General features: G+C 33.4%; 2 protein-coding genes and 1 long non-coding RNA gene across 3 annotated transcripts; 2 read left to right on the top strand and 1 right to left on the bottom strand.

The window, feature by feature from the left end:
* The first annotated feature begins 3,050 nt into the window (after positions 1-3,050).
* LOC115699965 (protein JINGUBANG) lies at positions 3,051-4,889 on the top strand. The gene has a single exon (XM_030627513.2). It carries the CDS (start codon positions 3,233-3,235, stop codon positions 4,730-4,732), a length of 1,500 nt encoding a protein of 499 aa, XP_030483373.1. The 5' UTR covers positions 3,051-3,232; the 3' UTR covers positions 4,733-4,889.
* A 6,154-nt stretch (positions 4,890-11,043) lies between these two features.
* LOC115699959 (inactive protein kinase SELMODRAFT_444075) lies at positions 11,044-15,054 on the bottom strand. Its single transcript, XM_030627506.2, has 8 exons — positions 14,709-15,054; positions 14,475-14,620; positions 13,967-14,061; positions 12,538-13,619; positions 12,265-12,422; positions 12,073-12,149; positions 11,637-11,985; positions 11,044-11,556 (listed from the first exon to the last, which is right to left on the bottom strand). The coding sequence occupies exons 1-8, from the start codon at positions 14,899-14,901 to the stop codon at positions 11,413-11,415; spliced, it is 2,244 nt and encodes a 747-aa protein (XP_030483366.1). The 5' UTR covers positions 14,902-15,054; the 3' UTR covers positions 11,044-11,412.
* Positions 15,055-18,612: 3,558 nt separating this feature from the next.
* LOC133031889 (uncharacterized) lies at positions 18,613-19,712 on the top strand. Its single transcript, XR_009684934.1, has 2 exons — positions 18,613-18,863; positions 19,529-19,712. It is a non-coding gene; the product is annotated as an uncharacterized LOC133031889 (long non-coding RNA).
* Positions 19,713-19,781: the final 69 nt, after the last annotated feature.

Below are 19,781 nucleotides of genomic sequence, written 5' to 3'. Positions count from 1 at the left end.
TTCGCTAATACATCCGTTCAATAGAATTAGAACTCTCATAACAACATTAGTTCGGGTTAGAGTGGTAAAAGGTCAAATAACGAAAACCAGTAAGGTAATGGGAAGAAAGACAAGTTCAATAATAACTCCCAACATCATTCTCGATTAACGAAACTGACATACACTATTAGTGGTGGGTGCCCACCGCTAATGTCTGCCGCTATTAATAGTTATTAGCGATAGACACGAACTCCGCCGCTAATAACTGTTATTAGCATACAATTATGAGCGGCAGATTCCTGCCGCTAATAGCCAATGGCGATAGATTTAGGAGTTCTTAGCGATGGACTCCTCCATCGCTATTGATAAATGTTATAGTGCCCCATGTGTTGCGATATTTTGTACACGGAAGTGTACGTATCGTTTCAAGTAGTAAATTCATCAGGAGTGAGGTCGATCCCACAGGGAGTGCAGTTAAGTACGTTAAAATTAAACCTTTACTTCTATTTGGTTGAATGAAAATTAAGAAATAATTAAAAATAAGGAACTAGTAAGAAGCAATTATTTAAAAAAATTGACAGTTAATAAAAACTAGGGTTTCGATTTCAATTATTTCTATTGATTATGGCCTAGTATGATTATCTTCCTAATATTAATTTCTATGCAATTGCAGGTTTACTAAGGTAATTTATAGTCTTCTCAAATATATAAATCTCAATTACATGCAAAATTTCTACTCTCGTGATAAATTTAACATGCAACAGACATTAAACACAGAAACCCTATAGGCTATCTAAACCATATAGGTACTCTCATCCTATATCAAAATTCAGTTCTATTCTACTATAGCATATTTGACACTCACTTCTCAGATCTCGCATCAAAATCATAGATAGTTAATTGGTGGCCAGACAATTAAAAGTAATTAAGCACAAATAAAATAGAATACATAGAAATTAGGGAGAAAATAAATCATATTAAAACCATAAACAATGTTAAACAATATCCATCTAACCCTAATATAGTGTTTAGCTACACATGTTCATTGAAGCATAATTACACATATTAACTTTAAGAAAAGAGATGCAAATAGAGAAGAGAAGAAGAGAAGATTGCTGAAAACCCTGAGAAGTATGCCTCAAATATTGCAGTTGATCCCTCCACTCTGTATATGAATTCTCTCTTTTTTCTCTCTCTAAAATTGCTTCCTGAAATCAACTCCCTTCTTCCCTTTATATAGACATTGAAGGCCTAAAAAGATGGAAAAAAACGCACATGTTTAAATTCCCATTCGGATTTAAATTTTTGGGAAACCTCAGACGAGATATTTTTTCTATTGCGTCGACTGATATTATTTTAGCCATAACTCTCTCAATATTGCTCGAAATTGGACGATTTAAGATGTTCCGGAAAGATAAAAGAGAGATATAGAACTTTCATGTTTTGACTTTTTCCAAAACCTAAACAGAACATCGTCGAATCCAGGCTTGAAGTTTCAGGTTTATTTTCTTGCACAATTTTCTCTATTTTAAATATCATGATATTTTTATCTTTTTCCCATCTTTTTCTTTGATATTTTTTTAATTTTCTTCTATTTTAAATCTGCACAAATAAAAGATAACAAGCATAAAAATACTTCAAACACGATTAAAACTCAATTAAAAATATACTAAAACTAAAAATAACCTAACACCATGCCTCATTGGACGACTACATTGTGAGCTGTCAAATCGTTAGTAAGAGAAAAATCCAATCTTACCAAACACCTATATTGAGCCCAGACACATTATCACAAAATAGGTGATCATGCTCTATAACCAAGGTTGGGAAATTGTGAAGGCATGGTTCGTACAAGCGCGACAAATGGTGGCATTTTTACTACTATTATGAGCCTATAAATATCCCAAGATATAAAGGAAGGGGGATCAAAATATTTATTTTCTGTAAAAATATACAACAATGAAAATGATTCGTGGACTAAAACTTTTTAATATGCTTCAGTCATGTAAAAATACTTTTTTTAAATTCACATTAATTATTCAAAATAACCTCAATTAATTGTTGCTGAAAATCTTGATCACGAACCAAGTAAAATATAGTGTTATTCTTGTGTGTTTGTGTGTTTACTGAGTTACTTGTTAGTTTTGATTATGGTTTGGTTTTATTATCTATATTTTTTTTTTCCGAACTTTGACATGATCATTCATTATTTGATTACTTTTATTTTTAATCATTTTCTAATAAAACTGTAATGCTATTAATTCATCCATGCATGAGTAGTGATCATTCATTATTATTATCTTCATTTTTTTTCTTACTAATACAAATGAAAGAGTACACCACACCAGTTAGAATGTAGCAATACATTGGAAAAAATACTACATCAAATAGCTTTTGTTTTTATTCTTGAAATGTATATGTAATGATCATATATCAAATAAAGGGTCATATAAATACCCAATATGGTTTGAAGGATATCATATGCATTATGTTTATGTTTATACATAATACAAATTTATATTCACTTAATTATAACATTCACACACATATATATATAAGTAAAAAGAAATTGAAAAGCATCCCTTCTTTTTCTGAAAAGCATATAAATTTCTCGAAAGAGAAGTTAGCGTACGTTTCAGACAGACTTCACTGGTAGAGATTATTTCTGGTTAGTGATCGTGATATCAATGCTAATCTCAATCAGTATATATATTTATATGCATATCGTAATGGAACAACTTTCTTCTATTTTTTTTATGAACTAACTTTCTTCTATTTAGGTACGTATATTAACTTTTTAATTAAATACCTTAAACACAAAACTATAATAAACTCATTCCATTAGCATTAAACTAAAAAGGATTTCTTTTTCTTTATTTAGAAAAAAAAAAAAACAAGCAATTACCGATGAATAAATGATCTGTTAGCATCGAAATCGGAATTAATAATTAAAATAATTTAATGATAATTTTGGTCCTTACACGTGTCATCACCGTTTAGTTTGCTATCTTCTCCACCGTCCCTTTCGTTTTCACCATCATATAAATACATATACACCCTCTCCTTATATTCTTCTGCTCGCCTTTCAATTATAATTATTTTACCTTTGAGTCTCCTCCTTCGTATATATATATCTCTCTCTCTATATATATATATTCCTTATACCTTAAATATATATAAATATAGTCTTTTTGTCTCCTTAATTAATTCCACTTGTTTATATACACTATTGATGTGAGAAAAGAAAAAAAGAATGAGGGAGGAGAAAAAAGGAGGAAATATTAATTACAAGATGATGAGTTTACATAATAATAATTCAGATCCAAATATTAATAATAATAATAATTCGGAGATGATGATGATGGATGATTACGCTCGTAACAGTAGTGCTTCGTTAACGAGTCCAATGGGAATTATGGGTGGGTTCGATCCCAGCAGATTAAGCACAGAGGGATCTCCAATGATGATGTCTCCTTGGAATCAAGTTTCATCATTCCTACCATATAATAATAAGTCTCCTTGGTCTCAACAATCACAATTTGACCACGATAATTCCAATTATTCCAACAACAAGAACAACAACAACAACACTCTCATCGGCTCACTTGTTCGCGAAGAAGGCCATATTTACTCATTGGCTGCCTCCGGTGACCTCTTATACACAGGCTCCGACAGCAAAAACATTCGTGTCTGGAAGAGTCTCAAGGAGTTTAGCGGTTTCAAATCTAACAGCGGTTTGGTCAAAGCCATTGTAATCTCAGGTAATAAGATTTTCACCGGACACCAAGACGGCAAGATCCGCGTCTGGAAAGTCTCACCACCACCACCATCCATTTCCAACAAAAATAACATTAATACCCTCCACAAACGAGCAGGCACCTTACCCACTCTCATGGACATTTTCAAAAGCTCCGTTAAACCCAGCAGCTACGTACTCGACGCCGGAAGACGTCGTCGCACCTCCCTCTGGATCAAACACTCGGACGCCATTTCTTGCCTGAGCTTGAGCGACGACAAAGCCTTGTTGTACTCCGCCTCGTGGGACCGGACCTTAAAGGTCTGGAGGATCGACAACTCCAAGTGCCTCGAGTCAATTAACGCTCACGACGACGCCGTCAACGCCGTCGTCGCAACCGTTGAGGGATTGGTCTTCACGGGAGCCGCAGACGGAACCGTTAAGGTTTGGAAGAGGGAGCAGCGTGGGAAGCTGACGAAACATTCTTTGCTTCAGAAATTGTTGGTTCAGGAGAGCGCAGTAACGGCTCTGGCCGTTAACGGTAACGGCTCTTCAATAGTTTACTGTGGGTCCTCTGATGGATTGGTCAACTTTTGGGAACGTGAGAAGCAGTCGTTTTCCCACGGTGGGGTCCTCAAGGGTCACAACCTGGCGATCCTCTGTCTCGCGGCTGCAGGGGGATTGGTGTTCAGCGGGTCCGCAGATAAGACCATATGCGTGTGGAGAAGGGATGATAATATTCACACGTGTCTTTCCGTCTTAACGGGCCACACAGGCCCAGTCAAGTGTTTGGCTATTGAACGGGACCGTGACCATGACCAGAACCAGAGATGGGTCGTTTACAGTGGAAGCCTCGATAAGTCCGTTAAGGTCTGGAGCGTCTCCGAATATGCCCAGCAGGATTTTAATCAAACGGTTACCATGCCACATGCCATATCTGATGTCGATTCTTTGCCGTCCGATGGAAGCTATTCCTCTGCTGGCCGTTTTAGCAACAACAGGACGAACCAACTGTAATGTGCCACGTGTTAGCTTAACTGTTTCGGATGTTTTGTTTGTGACACGTACTTGGTTTGTAGCTTGGTTATGTGATGATTGCCTTGTGTTTGTGTACAACTTATTGTCTAGTGTAAAACTAATTAATCAATGCCAAATTAAATTTTAATATTTCCTGTTTACCAATTTTTTTTTTTTGAAGTGCTTGGGAGTTGGGATTTCTTTCTAAAGTTTGATTTGGTCATTCGAAGTTGGTTTAAGCTGGATAAAGAGATGTGACAGCACGTATATTTCATAATAGTTCAATGTTTAGGCAGAAATTTGGACACGACCAGCTAGTAAGGGAGATACAATAAATTTATAGTAATTTATTTTTCATGATACCATAGTACTAAAGCTAAGTTTATTTTGAATTTGTTAATTTTATTTTTGGCATCTTTAATGTCACAAAAATATTGTATTATTTATTGTTTAAATTCGACTCGGTATTTAAATTGATTTTTATATTTTATGTATTTGACTTTTATATTAATTAATTTATTTTTAGAAGAAAAGTTGTCTGCTTCATTATTTATGGAAAATAAGGTAAAAATGGTAAGTTTGGTGACTCTCTTTTCTATCTATCCACCTTTGTTAATCTGACCTTATGTGAGTTTTCCTATTATGTTTGATTAGATTTCTTGAGGAGAAAATCAAAGCAAAACTTTCAATTTCTATAAAAAAAAAAAAAATAAGTCGTACTTACTGCTCACGATTCTATAAGTACAGAAATAGAAATTCTTAGGATAATTGAAGATCTATTTTAGGAAATTATCTAGTGAGTTGTGGTCTTGTTCAAATTGTGAGCTGTCAATAAGGTGTATATTAATTATAAATACACCTTATTGCAGCTAGGTCATATACTTCTTTTACATCTTTGTATTTCACTCATATCTTTAGAAAAGAGAGTCTTTAATTTGTAGAGAAGAGAGTGTTCATCTCTTACTTTGTTTATATGTATTTTGTATTGTCTCGAGTCTGTATTCAGGTCTGCAAAAGAAGTAGAACAACAGTGCTACCTCTGGAAGAAGGTTTTACAAGCTTTCGAGAGATTGCTTTTTAAGTCTTGCCTCGGGAGGAAGCAAGCACTCTTCAAGGAGATCGAAGGGAGTTCGAGCACTTGAAGTTTCAGCAAGATTTGATTAGAATGTGGAATACATCAAGCTTGTGGCATACAATAAGAGGGAGTCTATTTATGCATAAGTCAATTATTTTGTATTTTTGAGATCTATTTAATGAATCTTATCTCTGGGCATGGCCCCGTAGACTAGTAAAAATCTGGAAGGATTGTTGAAACCTTGTGTGTTTTTATTTTTCTGCATTGTTTGCTTCTAGTTTTATTTTGTAGTTACATAGTTGTGTTCTGTAGTTACACAATAACTGTTTCAGTACCATATTTATTATTTTATATTTAATTAATTGATTAATTAAATAATAAATTGATAATATTAAAATTCAGAATTTCAGAATTTTTATTACTCATGAGAATTATAAAAAATTAGCTAAGTGTGGATAGTTTTTATTTCTTATAACAATTATAAAGACCATTTTGTCCATTTTACTTAACACTTAAGTAATCTCTAACCTATGGGTAGTTTGGTCATAACCAATTATCTTGAAATAATTTGTAAAACTCAAAATTAAGTGAACTTCTCGAAATCACTAATACCATATACTAATACTGCCATGAAATTTCTGGCCACTAATCAAGTCTTCATGGTTGTCGGACCTGAAAATATTTCATTTCATAAAGGGATATTGGCGGTAAAACTGCCCGAACTTTATATTACCCTAAACCCTAAACCCTAAATCCTAAACCCACAAAAATAAAAATTTTGACTGCAAAACCTACTGAACCCAGGTTCCGTTTTTCTCATTACCCTTTCGTCTAAAAATTTCAATTGAATGACACAGTAGATTGCCCACGTCTATACAAGTATACACGTAGAAAATTTTTAATGGTCGACGTAATATTAATTATTAAAATACTATAAAAATAATTTTTTATTTTTATTGCCACCACCAGAACCCGCCTATGTTCCACCCCAGAAAAGCCCAAAAGCTTCGCCCAAAAAAATCCTCAATTGCTAAGAAAACAAACCCTGATTGGCATATAGTTACCTTCGTCCACAACATCGATATCGTCACTTCCACTGTTGTCGCCACCTCCGTCTTCGTCTCGGTCTCTCTCGCTCTCTCTCACTCCATCTCAGATCTCTCTCAAATTCTCCTTCATTTTTTTTTTGGCTAATTAGCAATTTTTTCCCCCGAACTTTAACATGTACTAAATTATGCCCTTGAACTTTTTTGGCCGTTAAAAATTCCCCTGAACTATTAAGATTGTTAAATTTAAGGACTTTTATCTAATTTTAGTAAAAAAATTCTAACATGGATGAAAGTTCAGGGGGCATGATTTAATACATATAAAAGTTTGAGGGGCATGATTTGGTAGATATCAAAGTTTGGGGAGCATGATTTAGTACATGAAACAGTAAAATTGAATGAAATTAGACAAAAGTCCTTAAATTTAACAATCTCTATAGTTCAAGTGGAATTTTTAACGGCCAAAAAAGTTCATGGGGCATGATTTAGTATATGTCAAAGTTCGGGGGGAAAAATTACTAATTAGCCTTTTTTTTTTCTCAAATCTCTTTTGAAATCTCTTTTTTTTTTTTTTTTTTTTTTTTGAAACTTTACTTTGTTATTTTGCTATATCAAATAGCTCATAGTTTGTATATCAGAATATATTTATAATGATTTATTAAAAGTATTTTTTTTATCATTTTGTGTTCATTGATTGGGTTCAAAGAGGTTAGGGGATACAAACGGATTCAAATGGGTCCTTAATTTTGTAGGAATTCGATAATGGGAATGAAAAAAAAATGCTAAGAATTTTCTTTTGATTAATGGAAACTATAATCTGATTTTTCTTTGCCCAATTTTTTCTTTCTATTGATCCAAATTTGCTAAAGAGGTGGTTGGTTATATTGTGAAGGTGATAATAGTGATGGTATGGTGGTTGGGGTGTGACAGTGGTGGTAGTGTGGTGGTGGTGATAATAATGGTGGGTTGGGTGGTGTGGTGGTGTGGCTGGAGAAAAACAAAGAACAAAAAGAAGAACTAGAAAAAAAAAATTATTTATTTATTTTAAAATTTTAATGTTTTGAAAAGAAAAAAAAATTAAAATATTTTTTTTAATTTATTTATTTTGATATTTATTAAATTATTTTTTATAATATTTAAATAATTAAATACTATACGGACTACTAAAAATTTGTTATATATGTACACGTGGGCAGTCCACTGTGTTATTTAACTAAGGTTTTTGGACGGCAAGATAATGAACAAAATGGAACTTGGGTTGAGTAGGTTTTATAGTCAAAATATTGATTTTTGTGGTTAATTAAGTGTCAAAAAATATATAGTTTGGGTAGTTTTGCCGCTAATATTTTTTACATAAATAGCATGTATAGTATCCATATATTCTAATAAAATCTTCGTAATTAATAAATTACGGTTATTTATTCATTTCTATTAAAATTCCTAATGATCACATAGTTAGATTGAGATCATAATCTTACCTATTTAACCCTCAATACACAAATTACACCATATTTTATAAAATATGCTCTAATTAATCATAATTAAATTTTTAGAATATTACACCTATGTTTGGAGGTGTATAAGATTTTATGGTTATTAGGATGGTTGAGGCGGATAATAAAATCTCTATATTATGGGAACACTTAAAGAGTATCATATTACTTTAGTTGTGTCCAAGTTCAAAGTGGGTGCCACAAATTAGTTGGATACCTTGACCAAAATAATAGATGGGGATTAGGCGACCCGAAGAGATTTTAAAAGGATTTTAGGAAGCAATATTTCTCTTAGGATTTCAGGAAGTTTGGAGTCTCTCTCTGCTACACTCTCTGGTCAGTGAGGAATCAAGCTTTTCACGAACATGTTCGACCCTCCTTCCTCATCATTTTTAATCGGATTAAGAGTTTGGTCGCTGAGCTCAATTCGGTGTTCACCTCTCCTCTGGACTCTTCGATTGATCAATCTTCGCAGCATGCTCGACTGGAAGTGTTGCAGGGAGAGTTTGTGGTGTTTGCTGATGCTGCTTGCAAAGATCTCAGGTCAGTTGCGGGTATCATCGTAACTAAGGCTAATTCCGAGGTTGTTGAAGCCTTTTCTGCTCAGCTACAGGCTGTTATTCCTCTGGAAGCTGAGGCTTGGGCGCTTCTCCATGCTGTGCATCGTTGTCTAAGCCAAGGATGGCACAATGTTACTTTTGCAGTGGACTGCCAACTTCTGGTGTGGGGCATTAAGGCTCGAAAAACTCCGAACTGGAGGGTTGCAGGGGTGTTCGCACGGCTCTTGGATGCTCTGGATTGTATCCCGTCAGCCTCTGTAGTTTGGATTCCTCGTACCGGGAATGAAAAAGCTCATAAGCTTGCTAAGTGGTCCTTTAATTCTTATCAGTTTGGTTTTTTCAATGCTGAGGAGTTGGCACCTCTTGTTGCCATCTAAAACCTTTTTGTGTGTTTTGGTTTGTTTGCCTTGTTTAATGAAGTGATCTTTTCCAGCAAAAAAAAAATATATATATATTTCTCTTAGTCTCATGAGAAGACAATAATTGGAGCATGTGATGGTTGAGATATGAGGATATGACAATAATTTTACATAATTATTCACTCATTTTATTAGATAGTTCAGGCATGTTTTAGGCATTTCGTACTTGGAAGAATTGTTAACGTAATTCTTGTGAGATTTACTAAGTCTAATTAAGGTTAGTAATGTGGGAACATTGGCAGAATGAATTTAGCCAACAAAAAGGAAAAGTCTATGTTTAAGTTTATGCTCTTAGAGTTAATGATATATAAGGGGTAGAGGCCAGGGAGTTGTTGATTATATAGTTCTTATTTTTACACTCTTGCAATCATGTATTGTTTATGAGTTTGGTAGGAAACATGTCAGTATTACTTGTTGTTGGATGGTATGATGTGACTATTAAAATAAATTAGTTCTCTAAATATCATTCTAATATAGATTGTGCATGCAAAAATATTACTCTTTTTAACTCTCAATGGTAATTTTATTTTATATTGAGCCAACGAATTTGCAGTAATACAAAATCCCATCCTAAAGACATGTTTAGGTGAGAAGAGAAACTTAGAGACATGTTATAAAAATTTATTTGCATTTAATGGTGGCTCCGATTACACTTTTCTCAAAAGTCTTATGGGAAAGTTATAAAATTTGCTTAGTAATGCACCAATGTCACCTTGGTATCTTAAAATATGCTAAGAATAAGTAACGAAGTTCAAAGTGTTTAGGTTGATGTTAGATGTCAACTTGGACACTGATACGTTAACATATGTGCTAGTATCAGACTAGCTCCTAATGTGTTGGTCGTATCTCACTCGATATAATTTAAATTGATATGAATACAATTGCATTCGAAAGATCTTTTAATGAGTGTCTCACGTGTATATTGAATTTTCTGCTTTGTTTCTAACGAAAATTGACTAAAGTTGAAAAAAAAATGAATTTTTGATATCAAAACATCAAAAATTTATATAATAAATCAAATTCAGTCTCTCATATCAATGGTCATGAGGATGAGAAATCTTAACCCTTCATCAAAGACTTGACATCATTTAATGTTCTCATATTGGCTCATAAGAATTATTCTCCATATATATTCTTAATTTTATATTATTATTTATAGTCTAAATATTAGGACATCATTTCTTATAATTAAGAGGCTTATTTCCTCACTTCATTAATTCTGATTTTTAGAGCTTCTCTTTTTAGAATTTAAGTTCTAAGGCTCTCTTTAGACTTTATACTTTACTCTTGGCTCACAACACTGGTCTTAGTGTTGTTTGATTAATAAAGCTATAAAAAAACACTATCGTTGGCCATTTTTAAGTGCCAACATGCATGTAGTATGTAGTGTTATATTAGTAATTATTTTATTAGTTAATTTTTAAATTAATCACAACTGATGAATAACAATTCAAGACTACAACAAATGTTACTATCATAGTTACATATTAAATATTATTTTATGTATAATTTCAAAAAAAATAAAAAAAATATCATTTTATATAAAAAAAAAAATAGAAAAATTAACAAATTTTGCATGTATAACTTCATCCATCTCAAACCGACCCTCACTAAAACTTTGAAATAAAAAAGGAATAAAATTGTAAAGTGAATTTTGGTGATACATTTGAGAGGATAGGATAATTTAGTTTGATTTCTCTAACTCTAAGAGAAAAAAGTGAAGAAATTCTTTTAATTATATATAATGAACTTGCGAAAATGTTACAAAAGAAAACAGAGTGTGAACATCACTAAATAAACCACTCCTACAAAGCCTAAAATTTCAGTAATATATGTATATCACGTGTGACAACAAATATTAATGCTACGATAGGTAGAAGACATTTATGGCTAAACCATAATTTCTTTTCCTGTAATCATAATAGTAGTACAACTATCCCAATATAAATGCAAATCCAATGGTAATAAATAACGATGAATAAATTTGGAGCTTTTTTTTCACATAAATTATATATAAAAACTATAAAGAGCAAGGTCCAATCCACGACCACAGATTCATTGTTATACCGTACGAAATCTATTTTTAATTAGTGTGACAGCCTACGAGAATGACTGACTCTGAGTTCAGGTTTTGGGCGTGAACTTAAACCATTCAAGTGACCACTTCTACTACCGATTGAGGTTGAACCCGCTGGAACCACTACATCTCCTCCTTCTAGCACTCTCAGAACCTATATATATATATATATATAATTCAATTAATTAATAGTAACAGTAATGGCATGCATATGCAGGATAAAAAAGAGAGTACCTTGGACATTTGGGGTCTGGAGTCTGGATCTCGACGAAGACACAAGGAAGCAGCTCGCCCCATGGCATCTAACTGACGAAGGAAATCAGTAGTAGTAGAAGTAGTAGAAGTAGTACTGGATTGGTCAGAAGTACTAATAACAGCCAAGGTGGGATCAAGTAACTGATAATATGATGATTCCATAGTAGCTAATGGAGTGAGCCAATCAGCCAAAAAAAGCTCTTCATTTGCATGTTGCAACTCCCTGATTCTGCGCCCAGTCATCAGCTCCAAAAGAACCAACCCAAACGCATACACATCAACTTTATGCGTAATTTCTCCACCCTCTACATATTCCGGTGCAAGATACCTGATCAGATACATACATACCCAATTTAATCCAATCATGAAATTATTAAATAATTAATGGGTAAATTTAGAAATAATATTAGTGTACCCTGCTGAACCAAACACTTGAACCTCCGTACTGACGTCCCACTCAGAGTGCCACCTAGCAAGCCCAAAATCTGCAACCTATATATATGTATAGACAAATAACACAACATGTACAATAATGATTATTACTTATGTTGTACTGGACTGGATTAACAAGATGGAGTAAATTTGGTTTGAATTTAGTAGGTAGTACCATAGGTTCAAAATCATGCGTTAGGAGGATATTATTGGGTCGTAGATCTCTGTGGACTATACACCCCACTCTACAATCTTCATGAAGATACCGTAAGCCACGGGCTGTGCCTGTTGCTATCTTTAACCTCGCATGCCATTCTAAAGGGGCTCTGTTTCCTGCCAATGCCCATTAATTAGTTAGCAGAGATCAAAGTTCAGTTCAGTAGTAGAATAAGTAGTGGGACAATGCATGAAGCATTAACATGCAATTGGATTAAGAGGTTAGTTATACCATGTAAATGAAAGTCTAAGGAGCCGTTGCATATGTACTCATAAACCAACATCCTCATATTGCCCTCAATGCAAAACCCATTTAGCAACACAACGTTCCTGTGTTGTGCGCAGCTCAAAACCCGAACTTCGCGACAGAAGTCAGCATCGGCCTGAGACCCACAAAACTTCAAATGCTTCACTGCGACAACCTGTCCATCTCTCAGTGTTCCCCTGTGAACCACACCAAACCCGCTTTCAGCAACAAAGTTTTTTTGTGAGAACCCTTCTGTAGCTTCCTCTAGCTCTCTGTACGAGAATTGTTTTGGAGGCTTTCCAAACATCGGTGTCTTGTGTTGACATGTTGAGCAAAGTGGAGGAGGTACTGAGGAAGTTCTTCCTAGAGAAACGGCATCCCTAATGCTTGAATTGATAGTATATTCCCTTTTCTTTATTGATCTACCTGCAGCTGGTGTCACATGATCTTGATAAAACAGAGTACTACTACTACTATTACTGCTAGTAGTGGCAGAGGAAAACACATGATTTTTGTTGCCATTATTACGAGGAGGAGGCTTAATAGGCAGCTGTCCTACATCAAGCTCAAGGGCGTGGCTTTGTGGAATCCAAGCCACAGATGTTGGAATTTTAGAAAGAGTTATAACACTTTCATGTTTATTTGAGTCCATAGCTGATAATGATTCTTCCAGTTCCAAATCATCATTTTGCTCCTCATCAATTAGTCTATAAGTCCCATTGTGCGGACCTTCGAAAAGAGGATTCTGTTCGTAGACAAGGAAAATAGAGGCGGCGCTGTTGAAACTCGATATGGAGCCTTCTCTTGTTCTTGCGCAGGATGTAGTTGTTTCTTCTTCAGGGCTGCTCACCGGAGTGGAATGCTTCATCTTATGGCCCAATTTCAACTTTCGAATGTCCATAACTGGCGAAGAAGCAGCTGAAAAGAATGGGGTTTCCAGCCCACTCCCACCACCATGGTCTGAGCATCCTAAATTGAGTCTCAACACTTTTGGTTGCGACCCTTTCATCACTACAATGTTGCAGCGGAGTTCCTCTACACAGTGCTTTAGCTCTTGCTTCAATTTTCTGTTTTTCCAAGACAATATTCAATAGTAATTAATATAATTACATTATTAACAGATTCCCCAGAAACAGAACAATTAATTTATGATCTATCAGTACTATGAGTATGGCATGTAAAATACAGAACAAGTAATATATAATTAAGGGCCTCTATATTTTGGTGAAACTTCCTCTGCCCTCACCACAACCTCAAAATGGAAAATAGGTACCAGTAGTACATACAAATACAATACAATAATGCAAATAACAGGTAATAAATTAAGAATGTAGAGGTGGCCAATCAATCAATTAATTAATTAATTAGGTCTGATCAGAAACAAGAAATAATACTTTTTTTCTATGTTAATTACTTGTCCAGTATGACCCAGTTGGCCTCATTGCCCTTTGCTTCAGCCGCCACAGCACCCGCTAGTGTATCTAACACCACCTTCACCCGCACCGTCACCTGCAAGAATGCAATTCCATTTCTTTATCAAGACATAATTTATTACCTTTATTAATCAATTATCAAATAATGTTTGGACAATGACAATGAGCCAGCTTAAAAGCAATATTAGAGCTCGGGCATATCTTTAATTATTATAGTCTCCATTAAAAAAAAAAAAAAAAGAGCGCGTAAAATATATATATATACATCACATTCACATGGTTCTTTTCTGTTAACCCAAATATTTAAAAAATAACTATAATTAAACCACAATTTGAAAAAATATTTATTTTTAAAAATGAGATTGTAATCTAATTACCAGCTTAATTTTGTTGTTTAATTATTAAAAAAACATCTTTCTTTTTTTACATTAGTAAAATTAAACATAAATTATGGGGATCAAAGTCAAAGAAAGGATGAGGAGGAGTGACCTCGATTTGGTTGTGATACTGAAGCACCATTTGGGAACATGACTCCGAGATCTCACTAATCCGATCGCATAGCTTCTCCCGGTGAGGGTGGCTGCTCCCACAGTCTCCCGCCAGTATCGGAAATGATCTCCAGAATCTACTCCTCCCTAGTGATATATATAAGGAACATGATTTTTATTTATTCGAAATTAAAATCCAATAAATTGATTAATTGGTAGTAGTTTAATTACGTACTTGTAGTGGTTGTGTGGGAGGGTAAAACTGCGAGCAAAGTTATGGAATCGCCGGGATGAACAACGTGAGTAAGAGCCCAGGCAAGTGCGGCCTTGGAGATGACTCTCTCAGCTTTCACGGCCACCACCACTTTGTCCACCATCGACATCCACGTGGCCGGCCTTCGTTTCCTAAAGCTCCCTTCACCAAACATTATATCATAGTCTTCAATTCATTCATATGTTTATTATTATTATTATTATTATCAAATATGTATATATAGAGATACAGATACATAGTCTCTCACTCAACTCACAATTGCTTAACGTGGGTTCCTGAAACCATGGTTAATTAGCTGACCTGACCACGGTTAACTACTTTTCTCTTTTTCTCACGTCTTTTATTAATTTCGTTTCAAATTCCATTTAATTTAGTTTGCTTTTTGTATGTAAAGAAAAAGATTGTGTTTATTCGAAAATTGAATTTCAAACTAGAGTAGAGGGAATTAATTAGAAGAGCATTCTACATTGGAGGTGTGAATAAGTGGTGAAAAAGTTAAAATATAGTTCATTTAATAAAAAATGTACTTTAATAGTATGATAAAAAATAATGTAAATTTAATACATAATAAAATTTATGTCAAATTTGACACAACATTTACTATAATGTAAAATTTACACTATAATAAATACACTATATTTTTATTTACATTTTATTAATATATTTAATTATCACATTAAATTATAAAATATTTATATTGTATTTTTATTGTCTTACATATTAAAATAATTAATTATAAAATTATTAAATTTTTTTCAATAAAATATTAATTAAATATTAAATTTTACATTAAAATTTTAAAATTTTGTAATTATACCTTGAAGTACAAAATTAAAATTTAAAATTTAATGTAAATTTATTATATTTTTACATCTCCCATTAAAATTTAGAAATGGTCTAAAGGTACGTCATACGTGGAAGGGGGATTACTTAAAAATGACGGAAAGATATATCTACCTAGCTATTGTTATTATTATTTTATTTTACGAGTTAAGTATTTATTTATATATTTTTCTTTTTCTTTATTTTTCTCAATTATTGAATGGATCATTGGATTCAGGGAATCAGATTATTTAATATTAATATATATGGAATGATTTGCGGAATAAGGTAAGACAACTATATATATATACATCATTATAGTAGTTCATTATTATTGGATATTAGTGTGTTGAATATTTTTTTTATAGGTGGCTTTTAATATTCTGTAAAAATGTAAGTTATATGTAGATCGATACTTTTTTCTTTTAATTATATATAATACTAAAAAAAAATACTACACATTATTAATGTTTTCTAATATTTCTCTTGATACTATGCTAATAATAATTAATCGAAAAGATAAATTAATTATGATATTTAAAAGTTTATACTAGATGATGACGTGAACCACGTGCACCTCACTTTCATGAAACTAATAGTGAGAAGTTTTCCTCTTTTGACTTAGGATATAAATTATTTGGTTAAAAGTTAATATAAATATTTATTATTTAAAATAGTATATGTTATCTTTGCACTCTTATGTGGCATTACGAGAATGGTGACTCGTGGAGTCCACTTAGATGATCTGTTCGAGAAGATAGGCCGAGCAGGATGTCTCGCTGGCATGTCATGAGTAAGATATTCAGCGATCCGTACAGAGCAATCAACACTTAGCGAATTCAGCTTTCGCATCATGAGTCATCAGCTCAATCCCTATAACTCAGTGATCAATTTACGTGGATACAGCATACACACGATCCCACTATCAGTGTACTTAGCCTCAATCCCACGATCCTTGCATTCAGCATTGATCTCACGATCTTTCTGTTTATGCGCATTGTAACGAGAGAGGAAACTCTTCCTCCTCAAGTTTCTCAGCCTTATAAATAGTGATGCATGTTCACTGGGCAAAAGGACCGAGAGATTGAAAGTCGATACGCAGCTAACTAAGACTATATTATTATCTAAGAATTATATATTCAAAGATACTGTTATAAGAGCTATAAAAAAAAAAGGAATCTTCTTTCTTGTTCTTAAGTCAATACAAATAACGAGGATTAGGCTATTACCGAATTGCTCGGGGCTGAACCTCTATAAAAGTCCTGTATCTTATTATTGCTTTATTATATATTTGTTACGACATATCGTTTATCGCTTATAAAATAGACTCATTGTCGTTGGCTAAAAGCGAAGTCAAGAGTATAAAATAAATATAAGTTTAATTTATGTTAAATTAAAATTTAATTGGAAATATTATGACAATAATAGTTACATTATTTTTATGTTAAAAAAAATAGTTACATTATTTTTTATCTATGTTAGAAATTATTTTTAAGTTGATTATATTAAAAAAAAGAATTGCTAAAAAGTATTATTGGTACTTAGCACTTCATTGATATCATATTGTTATCAGGGCCCTAGGCATAGGCGGGCTAGGCCCGTGCCTAGGGCCCACACTTTTCGGGGGCCCAAAATACAAAAAAAAATTATTAAGTTTTTATTTAAGTAAAATTTAAGTGTATTATAAGCAACAAATATTTATAGTTTAGTTGGTTGAGGTGGATGACATAAGTCTAAAGTCATGAGTTCAAATCTCATAACACTCTTTTTATGATATTTTTTTAATATATATTTTTGAGGCCTCAAAATTTAATTCGTCTTAGACCCATATATTTTCAGGGCCGGCCCTCATTATTATTAGTGTAATTAATTGTATTAGATCTCATATAATTTTATAAAAAATTATTTTAAAGAATATTACTAACCAATTTTGTAGTACCACCTGTAAAAAATATCAAGTTCTATTGATGTCCAATAAAAATACTCATTAAAAAAAAATAACAAAACACAGTCATTATTTAATGAAAACTTTTAGAAAACACAGTACAAAATAATATCTACCATATGTATATTTTTTAAAACTTCAATATTTCTTTTCTTTTTTTTTTTTCTTTTGAGAAGGAGAAACTTCAATTTTTCTTGACCAAAGCAAAACTAAGATAACTCGAAAAACGTAGGTTCACAAAAATATTTTATGATTTAAATAAAATCAGGGAATACAGAAGAACCAAATGTATATATTAATATTAATTAATACACCGACATCATGTACTGTGGCAGCTTCGATCGGTTTGTATTTGTTGTCCAAAATCACATATTATTATAATTATTAAGCTTAATAAGAAAGATTATTAATTTCCTTACAAAAAAAAAATGAAAGAAGGATAATTAATTGGGTTGTCCTCTATTTTAATTTTTCACGTAGACTATAATTAATCAATTAGGCTAATTAGTAATTTTCCCCCGAACTTTAACATGTACTAAATCGTGCCCCCTAAACTTTTTTTGGCCGTTAGAAATTTCCCCCAAACTATTGAGATTGTTAAATTTAAGGACTTTTGTCTAATTTCATTCAATTTTACTGTTTCAGTGATTGTTTATGTACTAAATCATGCTCCCCAGACTTTGATATCTACCAAATCTTACCCCTCAAACTTTGATATGTACTAAATCATGCCCCTTGAATTTTCATCCATGTTAGAATTTTTTACAAAAATTAGACAAAAGTCCTTAAATTTAACAATCTCAATAGTTCGAGGGGAATTTTTAACGGCCAAAAAAGTTCAGGGAAGCACGATTTAGTACATGTCAAAATTCGGGGGAAAAAAATTATTAATTAGCCAATCAATTAAGCAATAATAAAAGGGAAATTTCATATTTTGGCCCTAATAAAACACTCAATATCAAAATTTATACCTATTAATTTTTTGAACAAATTGATTCCTCTAATTTGAAAAAGTTCCTAAAATACCCCTAAAATTAAATTTTCACTATCTCTCTCACTTTCCCTCTCTCTCTGGCTCTCTGACTTTCCCTCTCTCTCGCTCTCTTCACGAACCCACACGAACCAGACCAACGTACCCACGGCGTCGACCACGAAACCAACAAACCCACGCCGCCGTCGACCACCCACGAACCCAACCCCACGAACCAAACCCACGAACCCAATCGACGAACCGAGGAGAAACTGCCGTCACCACCACGAGGAGAAACTGCCGTCGCCACCACGAGGAGAAACCGCCGTCACCACCCACGAGCAAAAACCGTCGCCTACACCACGAAATTCAGTCAAAGGTAAGATTTTTTTTTTGAAAAAATACATTTTTCATAGATTTGGATGCCAATTATTGCATGTTGTTGAGATTAGTGGATTTTGTGTAGCATTTGTGATCTTTAGGTGTAGTGTTTCAATGAAATCTGTGTAAATTACAGGGTTGTCGATGACATGTCAATAGGTTATCGATAGGATGTCGATAGATTGAGTGTCTGTTTGAATGTTACTGTAATTTGTATGTCGATAGGATATCGCTTGTATGTCGATAGGATGTCGACTGGTATTTTAAGAGTATTTTTGCCCTATATTGTCGACGACTTATCGACAGTATGTCGATGGTATGTCGATTAAATGAACATATTGATTGTTAGGTTGTATTGTCGACTGAATGTCGACTGTATGTCGACAGTATGTCGATATATTGTGTAATTGTTATTTGTTTGAATTGTCGACTGAATGTCGACAGGATGTCGACATTTTGTCGACATGAAAGTATTTTCTCTGCTTTTGATAATGTCGACATAATGTCGAGGGTATGTCGACATAATGTCGACATGTTTGTTTTGAAATTTTTGTGTGCTTACTGTTAGATAATGTCGACTGAATATCGACATGATGTCGATGGTATGTCGACAATTTTAAATTTTTTTAGCAGCTTTATTTATTTGTTTTTTTGTTTTTTCAGATGGCTCCCAGACTCATTATTCCAGCACCCGAGCATTTCACTGGCCGCGTCACATATAGGGGCACTGGAATTTTTGCAAAAATTAAAGCTCGGTTTGAGGAGTTCAACCTTAATAACACGGCGAAGGAAAGCCGTTTCGGGAGCTTCTGGAATGCCGTACCACTGACATTCTCCTCGGTGTTATTTCACCAGCTGATGCTCCACAAAATGAAAGTGGATGCTCAGGAGGAGTTGAGGATGAGGTTTTATGTTG

Source organism: Cannabis sativa, chromosome X (genome assembly GCF_029168945.1).
Source record: "Cannabis sativa cultivar Pink pepper isolate KNU-18-1 chromosome X, ASM2916894v1, whole genome shotgun sequence".
In the NCBI taxonomy this organism is placed as follows: Eukaryota; Viridiplantae; Streptophyta; class Magnoliopsida; order Rosales; family Cannabaceae; genus Cannabis; species Cannabis sativa.
Note: the sequence above shows the minus strand (reverse complement) of the source record. Positions and strands in the feature narration are given on the sequence as shown.